The following is a 19,478-nucleotide window of genomic DNA, read 5'->3' on the forward strand; positions in this document are numbered from 1 at the left end:
CAGGTGAGCATTCAGAACCTGCATAAAGGATTTAAAGGAGAGACTGGGAGCCCGCTTAAAAATACCAATTTCTGTGAAATTAGCAGCTCCCTCTGCAAACAGGTTTAAAAGAGAAAGCAGAATCTTTTTTTCTCTCTTTATAGAAGCAAGATAGCAGTGCTCAAAGTTTACAAATATCCCAGAATATTGGCAGTCCACCTGGACTTTCACGGTCAAGCTTCCAGTGAGCACCGGTGAAAAAGATAAACTTTCCCAACAAAGCTCTCCGAGAGCAGAGAGAGATTCTAAAAAGCTAAAGCAGCTGTTGCCTGCATTCTCCACCAAGAACGTAAAAGGTTTATGGTCTGGTTCAGCCCGGTTCCACGATCAGCGGGGCGGAGGGATCCGCAGATCCGTGCCTCTGGAAAAATGGAAACAGTGGACCCCAAAATAATTAAAAAAACAGCGGCAACGATCTGAGGAGAAACAAACTAATTTTCTAAATATGGGTGGCAGAACATTTAAGCATTGGGAGAAGCATTTGGCAGAGGCCACCTGATTGGTCAGTACTAGAGGATCGATCAATCGAGGTGATCCTGGTAGCTCTCTACATACTGTCAGGGGAGATAAAGTCCCTGTAGTACATGTAAAGAACATGTTGGGAAAAGCAGTTTGGGTCTTTCCAGCTTGTGGGAAGGGCAAACCTCTTTGTGGAACTGTTTTTGCCCAGGGACCTCGGTCCACTTGGTGAGTGATGCAGAGAGACGGGGATGTTCAATGTGTACCCCAAGGGAATTTGACGTTGGGGGAGTGCAGTCAGGCTCTGCAGATCCCTCCACCCCCCTGGTCGTGGAACAGGGCTGAACCAGCCCATAAACCTTTAATATTCTACGGAGTTGTATAGCACATTGTATGCAGGTACCAAGTACATATTTCCATCAGTGTTTTCAATCGATTGTATATACCTATTGGTCCAGAGGGGTTTGGCCTCTTCTCCCAGGCAACAAACAGGACCCAAGGAAATGGCCACAAGTTGTACCACAGGAGATTTAGATTAGACATAAGGAAAAGCTTTTTCTCTCAGCGAGTGGTCAGGCACTGGAATGGCTGCCCAGGGAAGTGGTGGAGTCGCTGTCCCTGGCAGTGTTCAAGAGGCGCCTGGATGAGGAGCTACAAGAGATGGTTCAGTTTGTGGTAGCAATGGTGATGGGAGGACAGTTGGACTAGATGACCTTGTAGGTCTTGTGGTTCTGTGATTCTGTGATCTACAGTGGAAAGGCACAAGATGGGGCCAGTAAATGCTGTATTTTGAGATGAAAAAGCTTTGATCAAAGAGCTTTATATTCATATGTAAATATGAATATGTAAACATGAAATCATCTTGTTCTCTGAGTATGGTCAAAACTAAGCAAGCTGTTCAATTTCTTTCCACTGATTTTCACTTTATCTTAAGTTTCAGTATTTCTGAAAAGATCCGATAATGAGTATATTTATCTATAGTGTTTTTAATTCAAAAATACCATTTTGTGGAGAATCTGCCATTTTTAAAGATTTGCAATCTGCATCTCCCTGAACATACTGATCAAAGGTGTATTGTGGTATTGATAGGTTCAGTAGGTTTAAGCAGTTTTTGCTGTCCTCTTCAGGTTCCTGTAGTGGCTGTGGAGGCAGCAAGGGTTGGGTGGGCATAAGCACAGGAATCTCATAGCCAGTCAGTGGAAGGTTTGCGGCAGGAGACAATGCTTCTCCCCTCCTGACTTAGGCCAGAGTGTTTGTTTTGTTTCAGAGTACAGGTGCTTTTCCTTCTCGGAAGACTTTCTGGCATTGTCAGAGTGAAACATAGTTTAAGTGTTGGCTATTTGCAGTGGTTTTAAATATACTCAGAGATGTACTGTCTGCAGAAAGCACCCTGACGGAAGCCCTTGAGCCCTTTTCCATAAATTGCCATGGTTCTGAATTTCCTTACCATGCTGAGGTGGATGACGTGTCATGGTACTGTAATACTGCGAGCACTTTTGCACAGAACTTGTCACAGTTGACAGTCCCTGGCAAATCATAAATTTTAAACTCCAGTCATTTGAAACACCATGTTCTTGCATCTGTTTAATAAAGTCCCATCATGAAAGTGGTTTTGTAGTTTTTCAGTTTTTCCAAAAGATAAAATGTGATTCTACATACCGAAATAGAGAGACATGTATATTCCTTTGTCTAAGAAGCTTTTGGGGTAGTTTTTTGATAGCGGGGCCACCTTCTTATAGCTTGGATAACAATGTTGATCTCAACTGTAAGTGAACATGAGGAACCAGCACTATCCAGAGAGTTTATATTTATGGAAATCCAAAAAGCATAAGTGAAAATCTTGTTTAGTTTCGTTCTTTAAAAGCTAGCAGTACTTTTATTTTTTTTTTTTTTCCTCTGAGACAGTTGTGTAGGCAGATGTTTACTTGGTTTGCTGAGCCTGGATAGCCTATAGGTTGCAGTTGTTTTCTAAACTTTTCAGCCAGTTCCTGTTCTGTAGTCTGTCTCCTAAGGTCTGCATTCCTGGAGTCAAGTGGTCAGTCTTCTGTAGCCATGTTTGTATATAAATGATCAGAATTTTCTCATATCAGTATCTTTGGAAGGTTTGCTGTGGTTAACTGTTGCTTTGGAAATGATCTTCCTTCCAGTCAATCTGGACAAGATGGTAAGGAATTGAAAAATAGAATTGCCCTCCCATTACTTACTAACTTGTGGTTTACATCAAAAGCCAGGAGAACCCAAGAGGAGTGCTCACTGCATCTTCCTTCAGCAAATTCTGCTCTAAAAAGCACTTTTCCTTCGATATCTTTTTCTCGTAAGGAAAAGCTTTCAACATTCATCAATGCACACGAAAGAATAAGAAAAGCTTCTTAGTGTTAAGAGTGGTAAGCCCACAGTAATATAAAGGGAGAGAAATCTGTTTTGGGTCTTAAGGTACCTTTTGCCTTTGTGAAGAGCAGTTGTTTGGTTTTTTTTGTTTGTTTTTGTTTTTTTTTTTTTTAGAAGTGTCATCATGAGTACCAGCTGCCCTGTAGGCAGTTTTTGTCTTACTTCCCCTTAGTGAAAAGAATGCAGAGTTAAATGATGCATGTAAATCAAGAGACATAACATCTTGCTGCACCACAGGCAGGGTTGTCATGTACACAGAATAAAGGACTGTATCTATTAATAGTAAACAGGCTATTGCAGAAGTTAGGATGCTCTTCTGGGCCTAAGCAACTGGCTGCTTAAATTTTTGAAGAAAATTAAGAATTGTATTACCCCATGCTTATAATTAATTTTTTTTTCTTTTTTTTTCTTTCTTTTTTTCTGAAAAGAGCCATCAGAAAACAGATGTGGCAAATGAACTTGAGGAACCACCCAGAGGGGTTACAAGCTTAACTGTTTTAGGAGCGATTTTATTGCTTTTATGAGATCTATTTGATTTTTGGTTTATTTTCTGCTTAAATATTCCACTGCTTTTTACTTTTTTATATTCAACTTGATATATGAAATTACATAAAGTAAAGTGAAGATATTGTGAATGTGATTTTTAACTCTTGTCTCCCTTTGGAAAGATGGGAACACAAGGAGAATAAGGACAGTGTTGGGCTTGTTGAGGTTGGCAGGTCATGTGGCTGTCTTACGCCTTCCCAGTCTGCTATTACTTCACTTTCCTTGTCACCCAGAGTTAGGGCTGGAAGAAGATACTAACGCTCACCTGTCTCACGCCTTTCTCACTCTAGGGATGACAGTAAGCTCTGACAAAGATGGCACAGGAATGATAGTTCGTAGTGTCATCCATGGAGGATCAATAAGTCGTGATGGACGGATTAACGTGGGAGACTGCATCTTATCCATTAATGAAGAATCAAGCTCTAACTTAACCAATGCAGAAGCCCGAGCTATGCTAAGGAGACATTCACTCGTTGGACAAGAAATGAAGTAGGTACAGCCAGAATATTGACTCTAGTAGGAAAAGGCTAATAATCAAAATTTGTCTAGATTCATGCATATTTTCTAAATCCGTTTTTTTTTTGGTTGTTTTTACAGTGTGCATTTAAGTTACCACTTCAGCAAATTATTTGCTATGAAATTACAGCTTCATGAATTTGAAAGTTAAAATCACTTGTATAGGAGATTTTGGGTGTTCTTTAAAAAATTAATTCTGTGATTAATTAACCATCTTCATTACTACCTTTGCGTTGCTTTATTGAAGTAGTAGGATTTGTTAGAGTTTTGCATTTACAATATGATACTGCTAAACAAATCAAGCATTTCCTCAGATATATTTTTGCTTCTGAAATGTCAGCTATCTTGGCCATTGCACAGATGTCTCCATCTGATGGAAATGATGTTTGTAGTGGATTTTGGTTTTGGCTGCCAAACAGAAACTATAAAACCCAATCTTAATGTGGAAAAGCAATATTAAAAAAAACATTAGTACATCTGTGATTAAAAAGTGTGTTTTGTGAAGTCTCTTCTAAGTTCTCATTAGTACATATGAAGGAACTGTTTCTTGAATGCTTCAATTTTTTTCTCTGGAGTGCTGCTGCTTAAAATTTGAAATATTTAATAGGCTTAAAAATCCACTTGCTTAATATGAAAGAACTACACTTAACTTTCCAGTAAAAAAATGAACTTTGCAAGAAAGTTTTTTTACTGGAAAGTTAAGTGTAGTTCTTCGTAGATGTCACAACTGCCCAACATCTAAATATGAAGTGTTCCTGGGCTTATGGGTGGTACTCCAGACCAATGAGTGCTGGGTTTACAGCTCAAATAAACAAACTAACAGTTGTTTTTCTGAAATCCATGATAACGTGGGCTGGGTCAGATCTGCTAATAAAATTCTTTGAGCTCTTGTTAATAGAAGTCTCTAATTATTTAAGGAGGCAGCTCTGAAAGCGGTCGGTACAATCCCAGTGTGGTGGCAGGTAACTAGTTTCTATCCATTCAGAAAGGGCTGCACACCAAAAGATAGGGCTTTTCTTTCTTCTTGGGAAGTATGTGCTGGCTTTAAATAGTGGTGTCATTCCGAGAGCAAGTACATAAAGCATGGAGTGGTACGTTCAATTGTCTGCATGTAGTACTAGGATTTTATACTAGCTTGCTTAAATACTAAGTCCTGCTTATATAATTCATTACCTTTACTGACAGTGCTGTTGCGAATATGAGGGAATCAGCATTGATAGAACATGATATAGATTATTTTTATAAGATTTCAACCATTATAATTCCAACTTCCCTGACCAAAATCAGTTAGCATGTATGTGTCTGTATGTCTGCTTGAATATCCAAGTTCTACAGCATGATTTTTTTTTCTCTGGAGTCTTTTGTTAATGCCATAGTTATGTGATGAAACAAAGATGTGTTCATGTTTTGTGTTTATCCTTTTAAAGTTGCTCCATTTTTGCTGTGTGATTTTAATTTTTCCTTTATAGTCTTAGTCATTTTCCAGATACATTTGTAACATCAAATCTCATACTAGATGTGAACATTCAGATGTCACAGAGAAAAGTGTTTCACCTCCTTCTGTAGGAACTCCTGAGCCATTCATGTTCTGACTTGACGTTTTTGGCTTTCATTTTATGTTTATGTTCTTCCTATGACAAGAGTTTAAAGTGAAGCCAATGTTTGCACTTCAAACAAGTAAAAGACCAAGTGCTTTCACAGCTTCCAAAGAGCTCTTGCAGGAGGAAGGACAGGGCTACATAATTATGATACAAATCTACTCTGTAAGCATAATTAAGCTTTTCAGTAATTTACTCTTAAGGGAGAAGATCTTGGAAAAACATTATGATACAAATGGGTGAAAATGCCCTGAATCAGGAATTTAGACATAGAAGAGCACTGTATCATGGTAATTCTTCCTGTTTTCTTAGAGAAGTTCAAAGCTAAACAAACTTCAGGGCTTTTCAGGGCTTTTTTTTCAGGGCTTTTCAGGGCTTTTCATTATTTCAGGGCTGATGTGGTACACCGTCATGCAGGTTTTGTGATCTGTGCCAGCCTTTCAATTAAGCAAGTGCTGAATCTTTTTTATCAGCCTTGGGAAAAAAAGATGTACAGCCCCTCAGTTGTGCTTGTATGATTGTTTTTTCTACACAGGACTGCAAAGTGAATACCTAAACTATTAAGCAGAACTATTTTTGAGTACCAGAGTGGCCCCTAAAAGTGATTTGTGCAGGAATGTTTTCATTTCAAAGCTATATTTCAAAGACAAAAAGTATTTCTCCTTCTACCCTGTGGTGGTGAAACCTTTCGTGGTGGAGTACTGCATCTGGATATGGAGTCCTCAATACAGGAGAGACATGGATTAGAGCACATCCAGAGAAGGGCCACACAAATGATGCAAGGGATGAAACACCTCCCCTGTGAGGACAGGCTGAGAGAGCTGGGGTTGTTTTGTCTGGAGAAGGCTCCAGGGAGAGGGGAGAGATAGCGGCCTTTCCATAGCTGAGGAAGGGCTATAAGAAAGTATGGGACAGAATCTTCAGCAGGGTCTGTTGTGATAGGACAAGAGGAAATGGCTTCACACTAGAAGATAGGAGGTTCAAACTGGATATAAGGAATGAGTTTTTTACAATAAGGGTAGTGAAACACTGGTGCAGGTTGCCCAGAGATGTGGTGGGTGTGCCATCCCTGGAGGCATTCAGGGTCAGGCTTGACCAGGCTCTGAGCAACCTGATCTAGCTGTGCATATCCCTGTTCATTACCAGGAGCTTGGACTGGATAATCTTTATGGGTCCTTTCCAACTCAAACAGTTCTGAGCTTTCTGTGATAATACATGAAACCATTCTTATGTGCTATGTTTTGTTTCATTCAAGAATGTTCGGGAATAAGCAATCTGAGTTCCATATTAAGATATTCTTTTTCCTTTTATTTGTGAAAAAACAGATGTGTGGCCTTACCATGATACATTCCTTTTCACTTCTCACTCCACCTTGCTAGGAGCTCTTATATTTCTGGAATAATAATGTTTTTTTTTTTCCAGCAGCAGCTGCTTGTAACATCTGTCAGATGATTCAAATGATTACGAATCTGAATCAGAGTTTGCCTGTCTTAACCTAAAGCATGGGGATGAATTCCTGGTTAAGGAATAGAAGATAATTACAATTCCATTTTCCATGTTTGTTAGTAATCACTGCTATAGACTCCAGTAAAGATGAAATGATTTCTGAAGCAGGTATAAATGATGTGGAGGTCTAATAGTACAAAAGAAAATGGGAGAGACAAAAAAGAAAGAAAAACTTTTTTAACTACTTAAGTATACATCTCACATTCAGCATGAGACATTGACATTTGTTAACACCGTTGTAAAACAATGCTGCATCATATGCTTCGCATTCTAGATCTTCTCCAGCACCTTCTGATGATCAGGCCCTCTTTTATGTGTGAGTATTGGTGATTCAGAAACTCATCATGATTCTGTGTTGCAAGTTGTCTCTAAAATCATTCCATGCTTTTATTACATCCATAGTAATGTCAGGGATATATCCATATGTCGGTACATATTCTGTCTCTCTTTGTGTGTGCATGTGCACTTGTGCCTGCATGTGTGGGTGTATATATATATGAAAGTGTATGTGTGTCCTTCAATTTTTATACGTATTTTTATCCTAAAACTTGAAGATTGGAGCATACTTCCTAAGACTAGAATGAAAACACCTGTATTCTAAAAGATGACTGCTAATGCAGCCACATGTGTGGTTTATGTACTTGTGTGTTTGTACAGGGTCACTGCTAGAGTACAGTGTACAGATATCTGGATTAATCTCAGTGTCATATTTTCTGTGGCACTTCTTTCTCCATGTGTAAAAAGATTGAAATTAGACCTTAATTCTTAATGCCAATAATTTGTTGTGACTATTGTTCGTACATTGTTATTTGGTTTGTTGGTGTTTCAAGGTTTTGTGAGGTTGTTCAGTCAAGCATGTGATAAATGTTCCTCTGTTCTGCATGCATTGTTGTGTTTACACATGTTTTCATTTGTACACCATTTGGTGTTTCCATTGTCACTGCTGTCATTGCTAGTGCATATCTTGGTGTTGGGGGTGGTATCTCAAGAAGGGAAGCCAGAACGTGTTCTCCTAAAAGCTGTACAGCTATGAAAGCAAGGAAATTATTAATCTCCACATATACTTTTTCTTGAAATTGTTGAACCTCAACTTGTCTTGCAGATAGTAATGCATTTAATCATTTCCCATCTTCTATATCTTCATACCTGTTTCATAGCACTTGTGAAGCTGTGAAGAAATAGAAGCTTACCTACCTAAGAGATTTTTTACTAGATGTTTGTAAGTAGTGTGTAAGGATGTTTGAGAGCATCCTTTAAGCTGCACCAATGACCCAGGATAAGTTAGTTAGTTATTCAAGTAATTAAAATCTACAAGGTATCCTGGAAGTTGTAGCACATCTGGTTTGCTCACCCTGTTAGCTGACCCGTAGTGCTGATGTTGCACCAAAATAGAAAGTAACAACCTTTACTACCTTTTGACTTTAGGAACTTGCACAGTTTTGCTTTGTGCTCCCTGTGCAAAAGGGCTGGACAAGAGATGTAAAATTTTGGACTGTGTGTAATTGATGATCACTCCCTGCTGTCTGCATTGCACTTAATCTGGACATTTATATTTCCTTTTTAGGGACTCTCCATTCTCCTGTCTGTACTGTGAACAACAGCTTCTTACTGCGTTTTAGTGTCAAAAAGATTGCCCAGATGTTCTAAATAGTATAAACACTGCTTGCAATTCTAGTTTCTTTGATGCAGCTGCCTTTCAAGGGAAAGTACATTATTTCCTACTTATTTTTGTAGAGTAAAATTCGTTGAATTTGATTGGGTTGAAATTGATGAATGTAACTGGATTAGTAACGCATTTTCTTTCACTGAAACACAGCTTCCATATGTTTTGGCTTTTATAGTGGCAGAGGATTCTTACGGGCTTACTAAGATAGAGCTTCCACAGCAGCATTTGCCCTGTGGGAGTTTTGTGACTGTAGTATTTGTACATTGCTGTAACTTATCACATCTAGAGTTGGAGATGGCTGAGAAGTAGTTGTGATTATTTGCAGAAATCAAAGAACTTCTGAAATAGTAATTCCTATTCTTTTCTCCCTTTCCTCTCCATTTCACTGCTAGACTTCACGGAATAACTGTTCTATGTCTTGCTTCTTTCTTTCTGCTCAGGGAACTCAGATAATCGGTAATCTTCCACTGAATGCTTGTTTTCCACTGAATGTATGCTCCTCAGCATTTCAGAATGAAAACACACTTTCTGTCAAGTGCATATCACTTGAAAAAAAAAAAAAGCCAAGGCAGATAAATTAATCGATTAATAGAAGGAGAAAAGGAGCAAGTGATAGTACAGACAATTTAGAAATTTCATTCGGAAGAACTAGAGAGTTGTTCCTTTTAAGCGTCCATATTGTGGACGGTAGGACATCCTTTTGTGAATGTATTCTTTTTCCATCAGACTTAGATCTTGTCATACTTTGATCTGATAGCTAAGCTGCTTGTGAGACAGCAGCTTAGTGGGACATGACAAAGCCTGGTTATAGCAGGGCTATGTCCTTTGTTTGAATAGGCCTGTTTAGATCATAGTGTCCCTTTACCCGCAGAGGAAATTTTTTCAGAGAGATTTTTCATGCCTTAATCTTTTTCTTTGTCCCTGCCTCAACAGTCTCTCGTGCCGTTTCTCTTTCTGGCATTCAAACCTGGCTGAGTTATAGCAGGGCTTCAAAAGTCTGCATGTCATTTGGCTGATAGAACACGACTGACTATTGAGCTGACTGGATGTGCATGGTGATGTGGAGGAAGGAGTTAGGCAGAGGATTACACCCTGCAGGTTACCTGGTGTATTATAGCACATTTATATGTCCAAACCCATGCAGTATTTTTAACTAAAAGTATGGAAACCTAAAACACCTAGAGAACCTCTTTTGAAAGCAAAAAACCTGCTGCAAACTAGCTTCCAGAAGCATATTCAAACAGCATATTCAAATAATGGCAATGATACTTCATTCTTCACAAATCTTTTATTATTTATCGTTGCACGAGGCATCTGTTTTGACTGAAACAGAATTATCCCTGTTACATACCTTGCTCTTAAAACACCATTTACTTAAATGTAGTAACTCTCGATAGAATCAAGAGAGTTCAGCTGTCTAATTTGATCACATATGCTTATTTTTCACAAGGCACAAAAGCTAGTAATTCTTTATTTTCAACATAGCAGTTTTGGTGATTTTGAAATCAATGCATACATTAAGTGATCTTTAGTAATTTCCTCATATCCATTCTTCACACCCAGCAAAGATTTGACTGGAAGTCCTCATACTACTTTAATCGTCTGTTTTATTGCAGTATTACATATGTGATAGCAGAAAACTTACCGAAGTACAGAGCCTATTTGGAGCAAGAGTCAGAGGAAGATCTGACAGTATTTTCTTCCTCACAGTCTGCTTCGTGAGTTCAAAAGACCTTTTGTTTTCTCCTGTAAAAATCTCAGATCTAACTCTTTGTATACACTTTGCTTAATTCCAGATGCTAAATTTTATTTCATAATTTATATTTTATTTTATATTTAGAGCTGAAAGATAGTGATTTTCTTTCAGACTAGCCACCATTTAAATAAAAAGTTGCTCACGACGGAGTTTTGGCTTTGGCTAGCAAATTTTTCTGACTATTAAATAGACTGTTTTACCGGTATTTGTTTCCTCCTGTAAAGAGACTGTGTGCTGTCCAGTCCTAAATTTCTTTTAAATGCAGTGCAATTTGACTTAGGTATTGCCACAGGTACTCAGTGCTTCTGACCTGAGAATTTGACATTGATATTCTATCCAAAGTATATACTGCAGAGAACTAATTTTGCTGTTGTTTTTGTTGCTTTTAAAAATTCATTTGTTACAAGCCAAAATATTCAGTGTCTAGTTATTTTTTAAAAAAAATATCCAAAAGCAATAACAGCTTTTGAATTCTGGTCTTATTATTTTGTAAAAAGTAATAATAATAATTAATGATTAATTGTTGAGTATTAACAGTAAGTAATTCAGCTTTGATTTAGTTCTAGTTTCAACATACAGGTTCTGCAGTTGTTGGCTGGTTGGTAGAACTTCATAATAGAGATAAATGCTTTGGGAATCCCTGTGTACTATATGTTTTCTAACAGGTTTCTCATAAGGAAATTCTAGGTACTGATTGGAATTCTAGTAAAAGTAGATTTCTGGTAGAAGTACAGTGCTGAGTGTCCAGTACCTGAATTTTTGCATAGGAATACAGTAATTTTTTGGATTTTTCAAAATGAATTTCATGTTCCTGTTAAATCAGGGAAGTCCCAGAGCTTCCAGAGCGTGAAGAGGGAGAAGGAGAAGAAAGTGAACTTCAAAATGCATCTTTCAGTAACTGGAACCAGCCCAGAAAGTAAGTATAGATCTTGCACAATAGATAATCTAATCTGAAATCCAAAAATTTTGAAACCTCTGGTACAGTTTAAAAGAAAGAAGAAAATAGAAGTACTGCAGTTAGTGTGTATTGTGCATCACAGATGTAATTCACTGCTGATTTTCATACTGCCATTGGGCTAAATCTCTGCAATCTAATGGTTATTTAATTGTTTTGTTAAATTTATCTTTATAGGCTTACTGTTTGCAAGCCAATATGAGGAGTTGAAGAGAAGTTTTAATTAGAAGCCAAAGTAAATGGAAGGAATAGCAGTTACAACTTTCTGAGCAACCAAATAGATAAAATAGATAACTCTCACTGAAGAAAAAAAAAAAAAAAAAAAAAAAAAAAAAAGTTGAAGTTATTCCTGAATGTTTTTAAATGATCATGCCAATCTGGGGTTCTTCAGTGGTTGGCACTGTCATATTTTAGGCTTCATTTATTTTGCTCCTTTTTTTTATCACAACAGGGTTGAACTTTGGAGAGAGCCTGGCAAGTCTTTGGGGATCAGCATTGTTGGAGGACGAGGGATGGGGAGCCGCCTGAGCAGTGGGGAAGTGATGAGAGGGATCTTTATCAAACATATCCTGGAAGACAGCCCAGCTGGCAAAAATGGGACACTGAAAACTGGAGATCGGATTGTCGAGGTACAAACTAAGTGCCTTTCAGTTGCAGTACCCCCAGCGTCTCAAGAGTCGCTGAAATAGGTGTTTGCTCCTGGTCTGACCACTGCAATTCATCCAGCTGGCGCTGCTCGAGCTTTACAAACACAGCAGCGCCATCTACTGATATTTATGTGCCGACAGTTTGAAGTTGTATTTACAACCTGAAGCATGAACGGCTGGCTGTGTGATTAGCGGTACAAAGCTGGTAGTTCCACCTACATTTCATAGAACGTGTAGGAAGAAGTTTGATAAGCTAGAAAGTTTTACGTTTGCATACTGGATAGCAACGGATGTCCAAAGAACAAAATATCATTAAAATAAATGCTATAATTTATCTCCCTCTAAAGTCTTACACAGGCCTCATCCTTCTTGTGCTTTTCAGGAGTTAGGGAAGACACTGTTTTCTTCCTGATGACATGCAGAAAGATGAATTTGATACAGAGATATTGCAGGGAAGTTGAGAGTATTGTGTTTATGCAGTGTTGCGGAGAAGAGTTCATCTAGATTCATCTTCTCCTGCTTACATAGTCCCTGCTTATGCAATGATTTCTGCATTCCTGCTCAATAATTTTGAAGAGTCTTTTCTGCAATAGTTATCAGTAAATTAGACATTAACATGTGCCCAGCGTCATGCCTTTGGGAGCTGCACTCCTTTTCACCATGATGGATGTTAGCTGACCATCTATCATAAAGAACGAGGGCGATAGAGACATTAACATTTCACCTGGACTGGACTGCATTTCTTACCCACTCATATTAAGACTAGTGATATGTGGCTGCTACTAGATCCAAACAAAAAACATTGAAATAATACAGGAACATAGGACAAGATGGAAGTTTTTTTTTAGTATGAAACAAGTTAGGAAGTGGTATTTTACTTGGTGGCCACAAAATTAATCATTATTCCTTGTAACTGACTATCTGGAGTTTTATGAATGCAGTAACTGTCTCTGAGAATGGTACTTGTAGAATGTGATGTGGGTAAGCAAAATTAGTACGTAGTTTATTCATGCAACTGTTTGTGAATGGATGGTTTCATTTTTTTGAGTTGAGGCGTTTTTTAGGCTTTCCTTTCTACCAGTGCATGCACTATTTCAGACATGGAAAATTGCAGATCTGTAGTGATGCTTCTAATTACTCATGGGTTTAGAATATTTTCTCTTTCTTTTTTCTTTCTCTATGTTTTTAAGATGGTGTTAGTTAGAGGCAGGGGTAATTCTCATTGTGTAACATTTTTTGTGCAAAAATTGCCACTAACAAAAGACCTATCTGCATTAGCTTCTAGCTAATGGTCATCATGAGAATGCTTTACTGATGCTAACTTTACCATAACATATTCTTAGCTGGATGGCAAAACTGTTATACACAACGATACATCTGAAAACAAGAAAAGAAAGACCAAACAAACATTTTAAAGAGAAATGGCTCTTTAGCTCTGACCTAAAAATTTAGCTTCTAGTGAAATGTCTTACAGCTGAACACATCTTTACATTAGTGGTGGTGTTAATGATCATTTAAAAAAATAAAATAAAAAAAAAAGGCTGAAAAGAATAAAATATGCTATTATGCTATTCTGACATAATGCCTCATAATGAAAGTTTCCAGCGCTTAAAACTTTCAGTTTGTAAATCTTATTAGGTACTGGGAAAATAGGTTGTTGTCAGATAGAATTTATTGAAAGTGGTATTTAACAAATACTGCCACTCTGTTCATAGTACTGTATTTCTTTTATTACCTTGCCTGAGGGAAAGCGTAACAAGCCTGAACCATGATTGCTGAAATTCTTCCCTTCTCCTCCCTTTTGTTTTAAACCATGGAGAACATATATGTCATAGATGTCATTTCACTGATCTTGGAAACCTCAAGCCCATGTGTAAGGGCGTGAGGTGAAGTGGACATGAAAGGAGAAACCTTTCCATTAATAGCAGGGATTTGGGCTTAAGTTTTACTTAAAAGTTCTCTGATCGGAACCCAGAGCTGTTTCATGACTCTTGTAGCTTCTTGTAATGCTAAGATGAGGCCTTCCAATTACAGGTGGATGGAATTGACCTCAGAGATGCCAGCCATGAACAAGCTGTGGAAGCCATACGGAAGGCAGGCAATCCTGTAGTCTTTATGGTACAGAGCATTATAAGCAGACCAAGGGTAAGCATAAAAAATATGAAAAGAGATATGATATGTAGTAATAGATGAATTGAATGTTCAAGGTGGTGGTGTTTGGGAGTGGGATATTTAATCCTGAAAGTTCCATCTTAGCTATTTCAGGAACAGAGATTTGATTTAAATATTATTTCCATTTAGAATGAAATCGATTTGGATTTGGAATTGCCCTCCAGCACGCCGCCCTCAAACTATTTTGAAAAGCCTCAAGAATGATAATTTGTTGGGGGGCAGAGTAGGAATCTTAACTAAAATCAACTCTTAGAGATTGACAGCATGTCAGAGGAGCGCATGCAGAAATACAACATCTGTTAAAATATTCATTGGACATTAATAAAAGGACATAGAAGTACACGGAAGGTTTCTGTCACTAAGCTGCATGGACATTGCAGACAAAAGCTAATAAACTTTAATATAGTTGATTTCATCACTAGAAACTAAAATTCCTCTTTGTAGAGAGTCTGTGTAATTTGCATGTTTATTTACTAGTTGTCTCACAACTCTTGTTCCCCAGCCAGAGTCTCTTTATAGGCTTTCATCAGCTTCTGCTCTCTGTGAGCAGAAAACTACTAACCCATTTTATCGTCAGTCATCTAAGGTAAAGTTGCATGAAAAAGATCTGTTGAATGTTGACTACTGATACTCAAGATATTAAAGTAAGGCTTTTGCATTTGTTGTGATGTGAACGAAATGGCCACCGCTGAATGTTTAGGCCATTGTTTGGGTTGGGTGCTATGCCATTACTTTATCACCACTTTTCGTGTTTAGAGAATGCTCTGTTTTTTATTGCAGTTATTTATTTTTTTCTTCGTTGGTTGTTTCTTGAATGTTTATTAACAAACCTTTGTTTCTCTATGAGCAGAAACATTGCAAACACTCTCTGCTGTACAGAGGCTTTGCATTGTGATCTTTTGTTAAAAGCATTATACTTACTGTCTTCATCGCTGAAACGTGCATCTGTACTTCATAACAAGAGCTTAAAGGAAATTTCCTGCCTTCATTCATGCGCAGTTACCCAGATAGCTAACTGCCTGCACACGGCAACTATATTTAATACAGTGCTGTAAGGCAGTCATTTTCAAGTGATGTTGGCAGTGAGTCATATTTGTCCCTTTTTGTTTTTTCTTATTTCATTTAGGCTGCTGTAGAAGTTAAAGAGGTCTGAAGCAGACTGTAGAGTGTCTCAAATAGTGCAAGTGGATTGTGAGAAGCTAATTCAGTAATTTTGCTTGCAAGCAGTTATCTATGAAATCTGTTTCATATTTATCCTGCAGTGTGTACTTCTTAGTAAGAGTTGATCTGTCACCTTGATTATGGTCCCAGCCATTCTGTTATGTTACAGCATTATGCTTTACAGTATTCACATCTGATATCTCAGCATCCTGGGTATATTAATAAACAGAACACTAATTAAAAAAAAAAAAAAAAATCATTTATCCTGTTATTTTTTGTCTTATTTTGAAAAAAGAAAAAAAAGAAAAAGAAAAGGAAAAGTATTTGGTATTTTAGTATGTGTTTTACTTGCTGTAGACTGTGGAAGAAGACATGCTTTATGTGCATTATTTAAAATGTAACTGTATAGACAAACTCGAGTGCTCCAAATTTTATCCTTGTGAGCAGTCAATACAATTAATACAACACAGTTGCATAGATTAGAATTAGAACTAGCAGTTATACTTTAGGTGCTCTGTCATCATGAAAAAGATAAAAAAGGCATAATTTTGAATTATTGTGGCTAATCTGTTTCCTGTTTTACTAAGACTGGTGTTTGAAAACAAAGCCTTCATGATATTTATTTTAGCTGCATAAAATTTAAAAAGATACAGTTGATAATTCTTTGCAGTGGCTGATGTAATGTTGAAACTGTAATAGAACCATTGCACTGATAAATTATTCTTCCCAAACTTCTCTTTACAAAAGATGACATCTAAGTGTGAGTTACACGTATAAACAGAAAATAATTTACTGTAGGGCAACTGCTTTTTTACTGTGAGGGGCTTGTCAATGAAGAGAGCTTGTTCATACAGGTCTGTACCTTCTCTGTGCTGAAGACACTGTAGAACCAAGATGTGCTGTCTTATCAAATTACATTACATTTTGCTTTGCAAAGTAATATTTGAGGATAAATGCTTAGAAGAATATTTTTAGAAATGGTGAACAGATCTATGTACTTTAAGAAAATTTTGTAACTGCAACTTATATCTGGATTAAATTACCATGATGTTAAACTGTTAGTTGTTGCTGCAAGCCTTTCACATTCCCTTTAGTACATTTCTTTTTTCCAGCAACATGAAGCTTATAGCAACCAGTTATTTAGACCACAAACAGATGGATGCACCTATTATAGAAATTACTTAATTAATTACTTACTTAATAAAGTACACATTGGACTGTTTTCTCTTTCTGATCTTAAAGTAGAATACAATACTAGAACTGCATAGGGAGTATAAGTGATGAAGTTACATCCTTTGATTTTATTGACATAGGAAATGATTTAGTTTGTTAAATAAATAACTACCTTACCTTGTATTGTTTAACAAGAAGACCAACTTGTTACAGTACAAGTCAGTAAATCACACATACATCCGCACAGATGCAAAGTGAGGTGTAAAGTCAGAGATGTCTAATATTACTAAGCCTTATATTTTGCAAAGGGCGCTGTGAATACATTACCTTGATACATAAATCAAATAGCGAGAATTTGCGTGGTTTACAAAATAAAACTTGTCCTAGATTTATACTGTGTTATTAATACAAATTGCATTTATTCTCATCTAGGAATTCGCAACTCTATGATTAAGTAACTGAGGTTGAAGTTTATCCCAAAAACTGAGATACCTAGGCAAAATTGTACTAATTCCACAGCAAGTAAATGTTACATTGTTTATGCTACTAAATACTACACTTCAGGGATTTTGTGGGCTAGAACACATTGGAGGATCAATATTTTCCTCTGATCTCTGCTAATCATAGCTGATCATCTTGAGCATACAAGTTGAAAATACAGAGCAAATGCAGTTTATCTACCTTTATGTGTCTGTACAGCAGTATATTAGTAAGATCTTGCTTGGTTAGCACAAACTAGAAAATAAATACATTTTGTTTAACGAGTCACAGAGGGTTCACTTAAAAATGTTTTTGTTCAGTTTCTGTTATGTTTTTCTTTTAGAACTCTTCCCTGCCTTTCCCGCAGAACTATCTTTTCTGTAGGCCAACTATCTTCAGCAGCACTAACCCATTTGCTGATTCTTCTCAGTTCATCGCTAACAAGGTTGGATGATGATTAACTATCTGCTTTTGACTCACCAAACATGATACGTGTGCTTTTTTTGCCATTAGTATGTCTCTGAATTTAAATTCTTCTGTACTGTATTTGTATAAAATACTGTGCTGATGAAGATGGAAATTCTGTGTAGTGAATTAAAATGGCCCAGACACATACATGCATGCATATACGAGTGGAGAAAAGTTTTTGGATAAGAAAAGCCAGGTCCATTAACTGTAATTACTGAATTTGAATTAATCAAAGCTATCAAAGGAGCAAGTTCTCAATTAGAAGATCAGTTCCTGTGATGTTTGTTTAAAAACTCTACCAGAGTGAAAATCTGTCATCAGTGTATAGTGTTTTGCTGCTATGTATTTTGCTATGGCATCTTTGCTGTCTCTTTTTTTTCCCCCGATGAAAGCCCAAGAAATATTGGCTGCTTTGTTTAATGGTGCTGAAAATACTTCCACTTTTCTTGTTGAAAATTCTTTTAGTGTACCATGGACAACATACCTACATCTTTGAAAATCTGAAAAAAGTTGGATTTTTTTTTTTTTTTCAGATTAGTGCTTACAGCATGTTATTCATGTTGGAGACAGAATTAACCTAACACAGTAATAAATAAAGGTTTAATTCATTTGTGCATGCATTTCTGATTTAAAGCAGTAAGTGGCTGGGAGTGACACTATCCTCTTATTTTTCCATGTTGCAGTCTGTTGGCTCTCTCAAATGTAAAATGAATTTCTATGATATGTGATATATAATTGCATGTACGTTTTTGAAATCTCTATTTGTTCCATGGGAGTGGAATAATAAATGATGGCTTGTGTTTTCTGTATTTTCAAAAACATTTCTGAAAAAAGTGTATGTATTTAGAGAAAAAACTGTTTTTGTAGTTTATGCACTGAGACAAGAATGCTTTTTTGTCATCTCTGTCAGCTGCTTACAGGTTTGTGTTCAGTAAGAAAGCTCGCAAAAGCAAGGCCCTTAATAACTCCTGGAATAGTTTGTTTTGTTGATTTAATACATTTGCAGCAGTTAGTAATGAAATTGAGTTGTTCGTTAGTAACACTACATGTTGCCAAAGGTACTGTAACATATGGGTTGCTGTTTTCTGTTGCTATAGGAGGTATCGAATCCAATTAGGGTTACCTTCCGTTGTTCCCCAACTAACCCTTTTGCTCCCACACCATTCAAGGTTTGTCTTGTTTCTAGTGAGCAGGTGATACTGTGTGTGCTGTGCATTTGTACATGTCCTGTGATACCTTCCAGAATCCTGCTTATTCCTCCACCTGTGCCTCCTCTGTTGAAAGTGATACTGCTCCAACTGCCATTTTTAATACTTGCTTGGCTGTGATCAGTGACCCTGATAGCCAGATGGGTTTGTGTACCGTGTGATGCTTTGCATTTTGAATAACGTAATATGAAATACTGTGCTATGGCACCTAACAAGTATTTCATGAGTTAAAGCATTTTAGTTTTTCATGTGTGTATGGCCTGATTCAGAGAGCAAAAGTCTTATGTGTGCTGAGGGGCCAGCTCCAGCTGTTAGAGACACATGCGTAACAGGCTGAGTTTAGAAGGCAGAAGGTGGTCCCCTGTGTCTTAATTGCATATTAACATCCTTCTTAGCCTTTTCCTTCATCTCTTCACAAAGAAAAATTTACAATGCATCTGAAACTCCTCTCTTTTTCATCTCTGGTTTTCAGCTCTGCTGAGGTAGAAGACTGTCACCAATTTTTCTCTATGTTGGATACATGAACTTTGCATTAGAAAAAAGCACTTTTGCTGTTAATGTCTGGCGTTTTCTTTTCACCATTCTGTCATTCTGATGGATAAAAAATTTCTTTGTTTTAATTTTGCTGCATCATTTGAGGCTTATGTTTTAGAGTATAATTTGCAAAAATTGTAAATATTTCCGTAATGCATTGCCTTAGAATGCCTTAGCTTTCAAGCACAGGCATGGCATTTTTAATG

At 37.2% G+C, this 19,478-nt stretch overlaps 1 protein-coding gene across 1 annotated transcript in view; it reads left to right on the plus strand.

Annotated features, from left to right (window-relative positions):
• MPDZ (multiple PDZ domain crumbs cell polarity complex component) overlaps nucleotides 1-19,478 on the plus strand; it is a gene marked incomplete at both ends in the record, with an annotated part of 95,301 nt that overhangs the window by 48,693 nt on the left and 27,130 nt on the right. Inside the window, 9 exons of the mRNA XM_079548269.1 lie at nucleotides 3,723-3,921; nucleotides 7,327-7,368; nucleotides 10,335-10,436; nucleotides 11,298-11,390; nucleotides 11,881-12,058; nucleotides 14,111-14,221; nucleotides 14,751-14,834; nucleotides 17,406-17,507; nucleotides 18,628-18,699. Coding sequence (XP_079404395.1) covers nucleotides 3,723-3,921; nucleotides 7,327-7,368; nucleotides 10,335-10,436; nucleotides 11,298-11,390; nucleotides 11,881-12,058; nucleotides 14,111-14,221; nucleotides 14,751-14,834; nucleotides 17,406-17,507; nucleotides 18,628-18,699 — 983 coding nt within the window. The remainder of the gene's footprint in view (nucleotides 1-3,722; nucleotides 3,922-7,326; nucleotides 7,369-10,334; nucleotides 10,437-11,297; nucleotides 11,391-11,880; nucleotides 12,059-14,110; nucleotides 14,222-14,750; nucleotides 14,835-17,405; nucleotides 17,508-18,627; nucleotides 18,700-19,478) is intronic.

The sequence above is a fragment of the Tetrao urogallus genome, assembly GCF_951394365.1.
Source record: "Tetrao urogallus genome assembly, chromosome: Z".
In the NCBI taxonomy this organism is placed as follows: Eukaryota; Metazoa; Chordata; class Aves; order Galliformes; family Phasianidae; genus Tetrao; species Tetrao urogallus.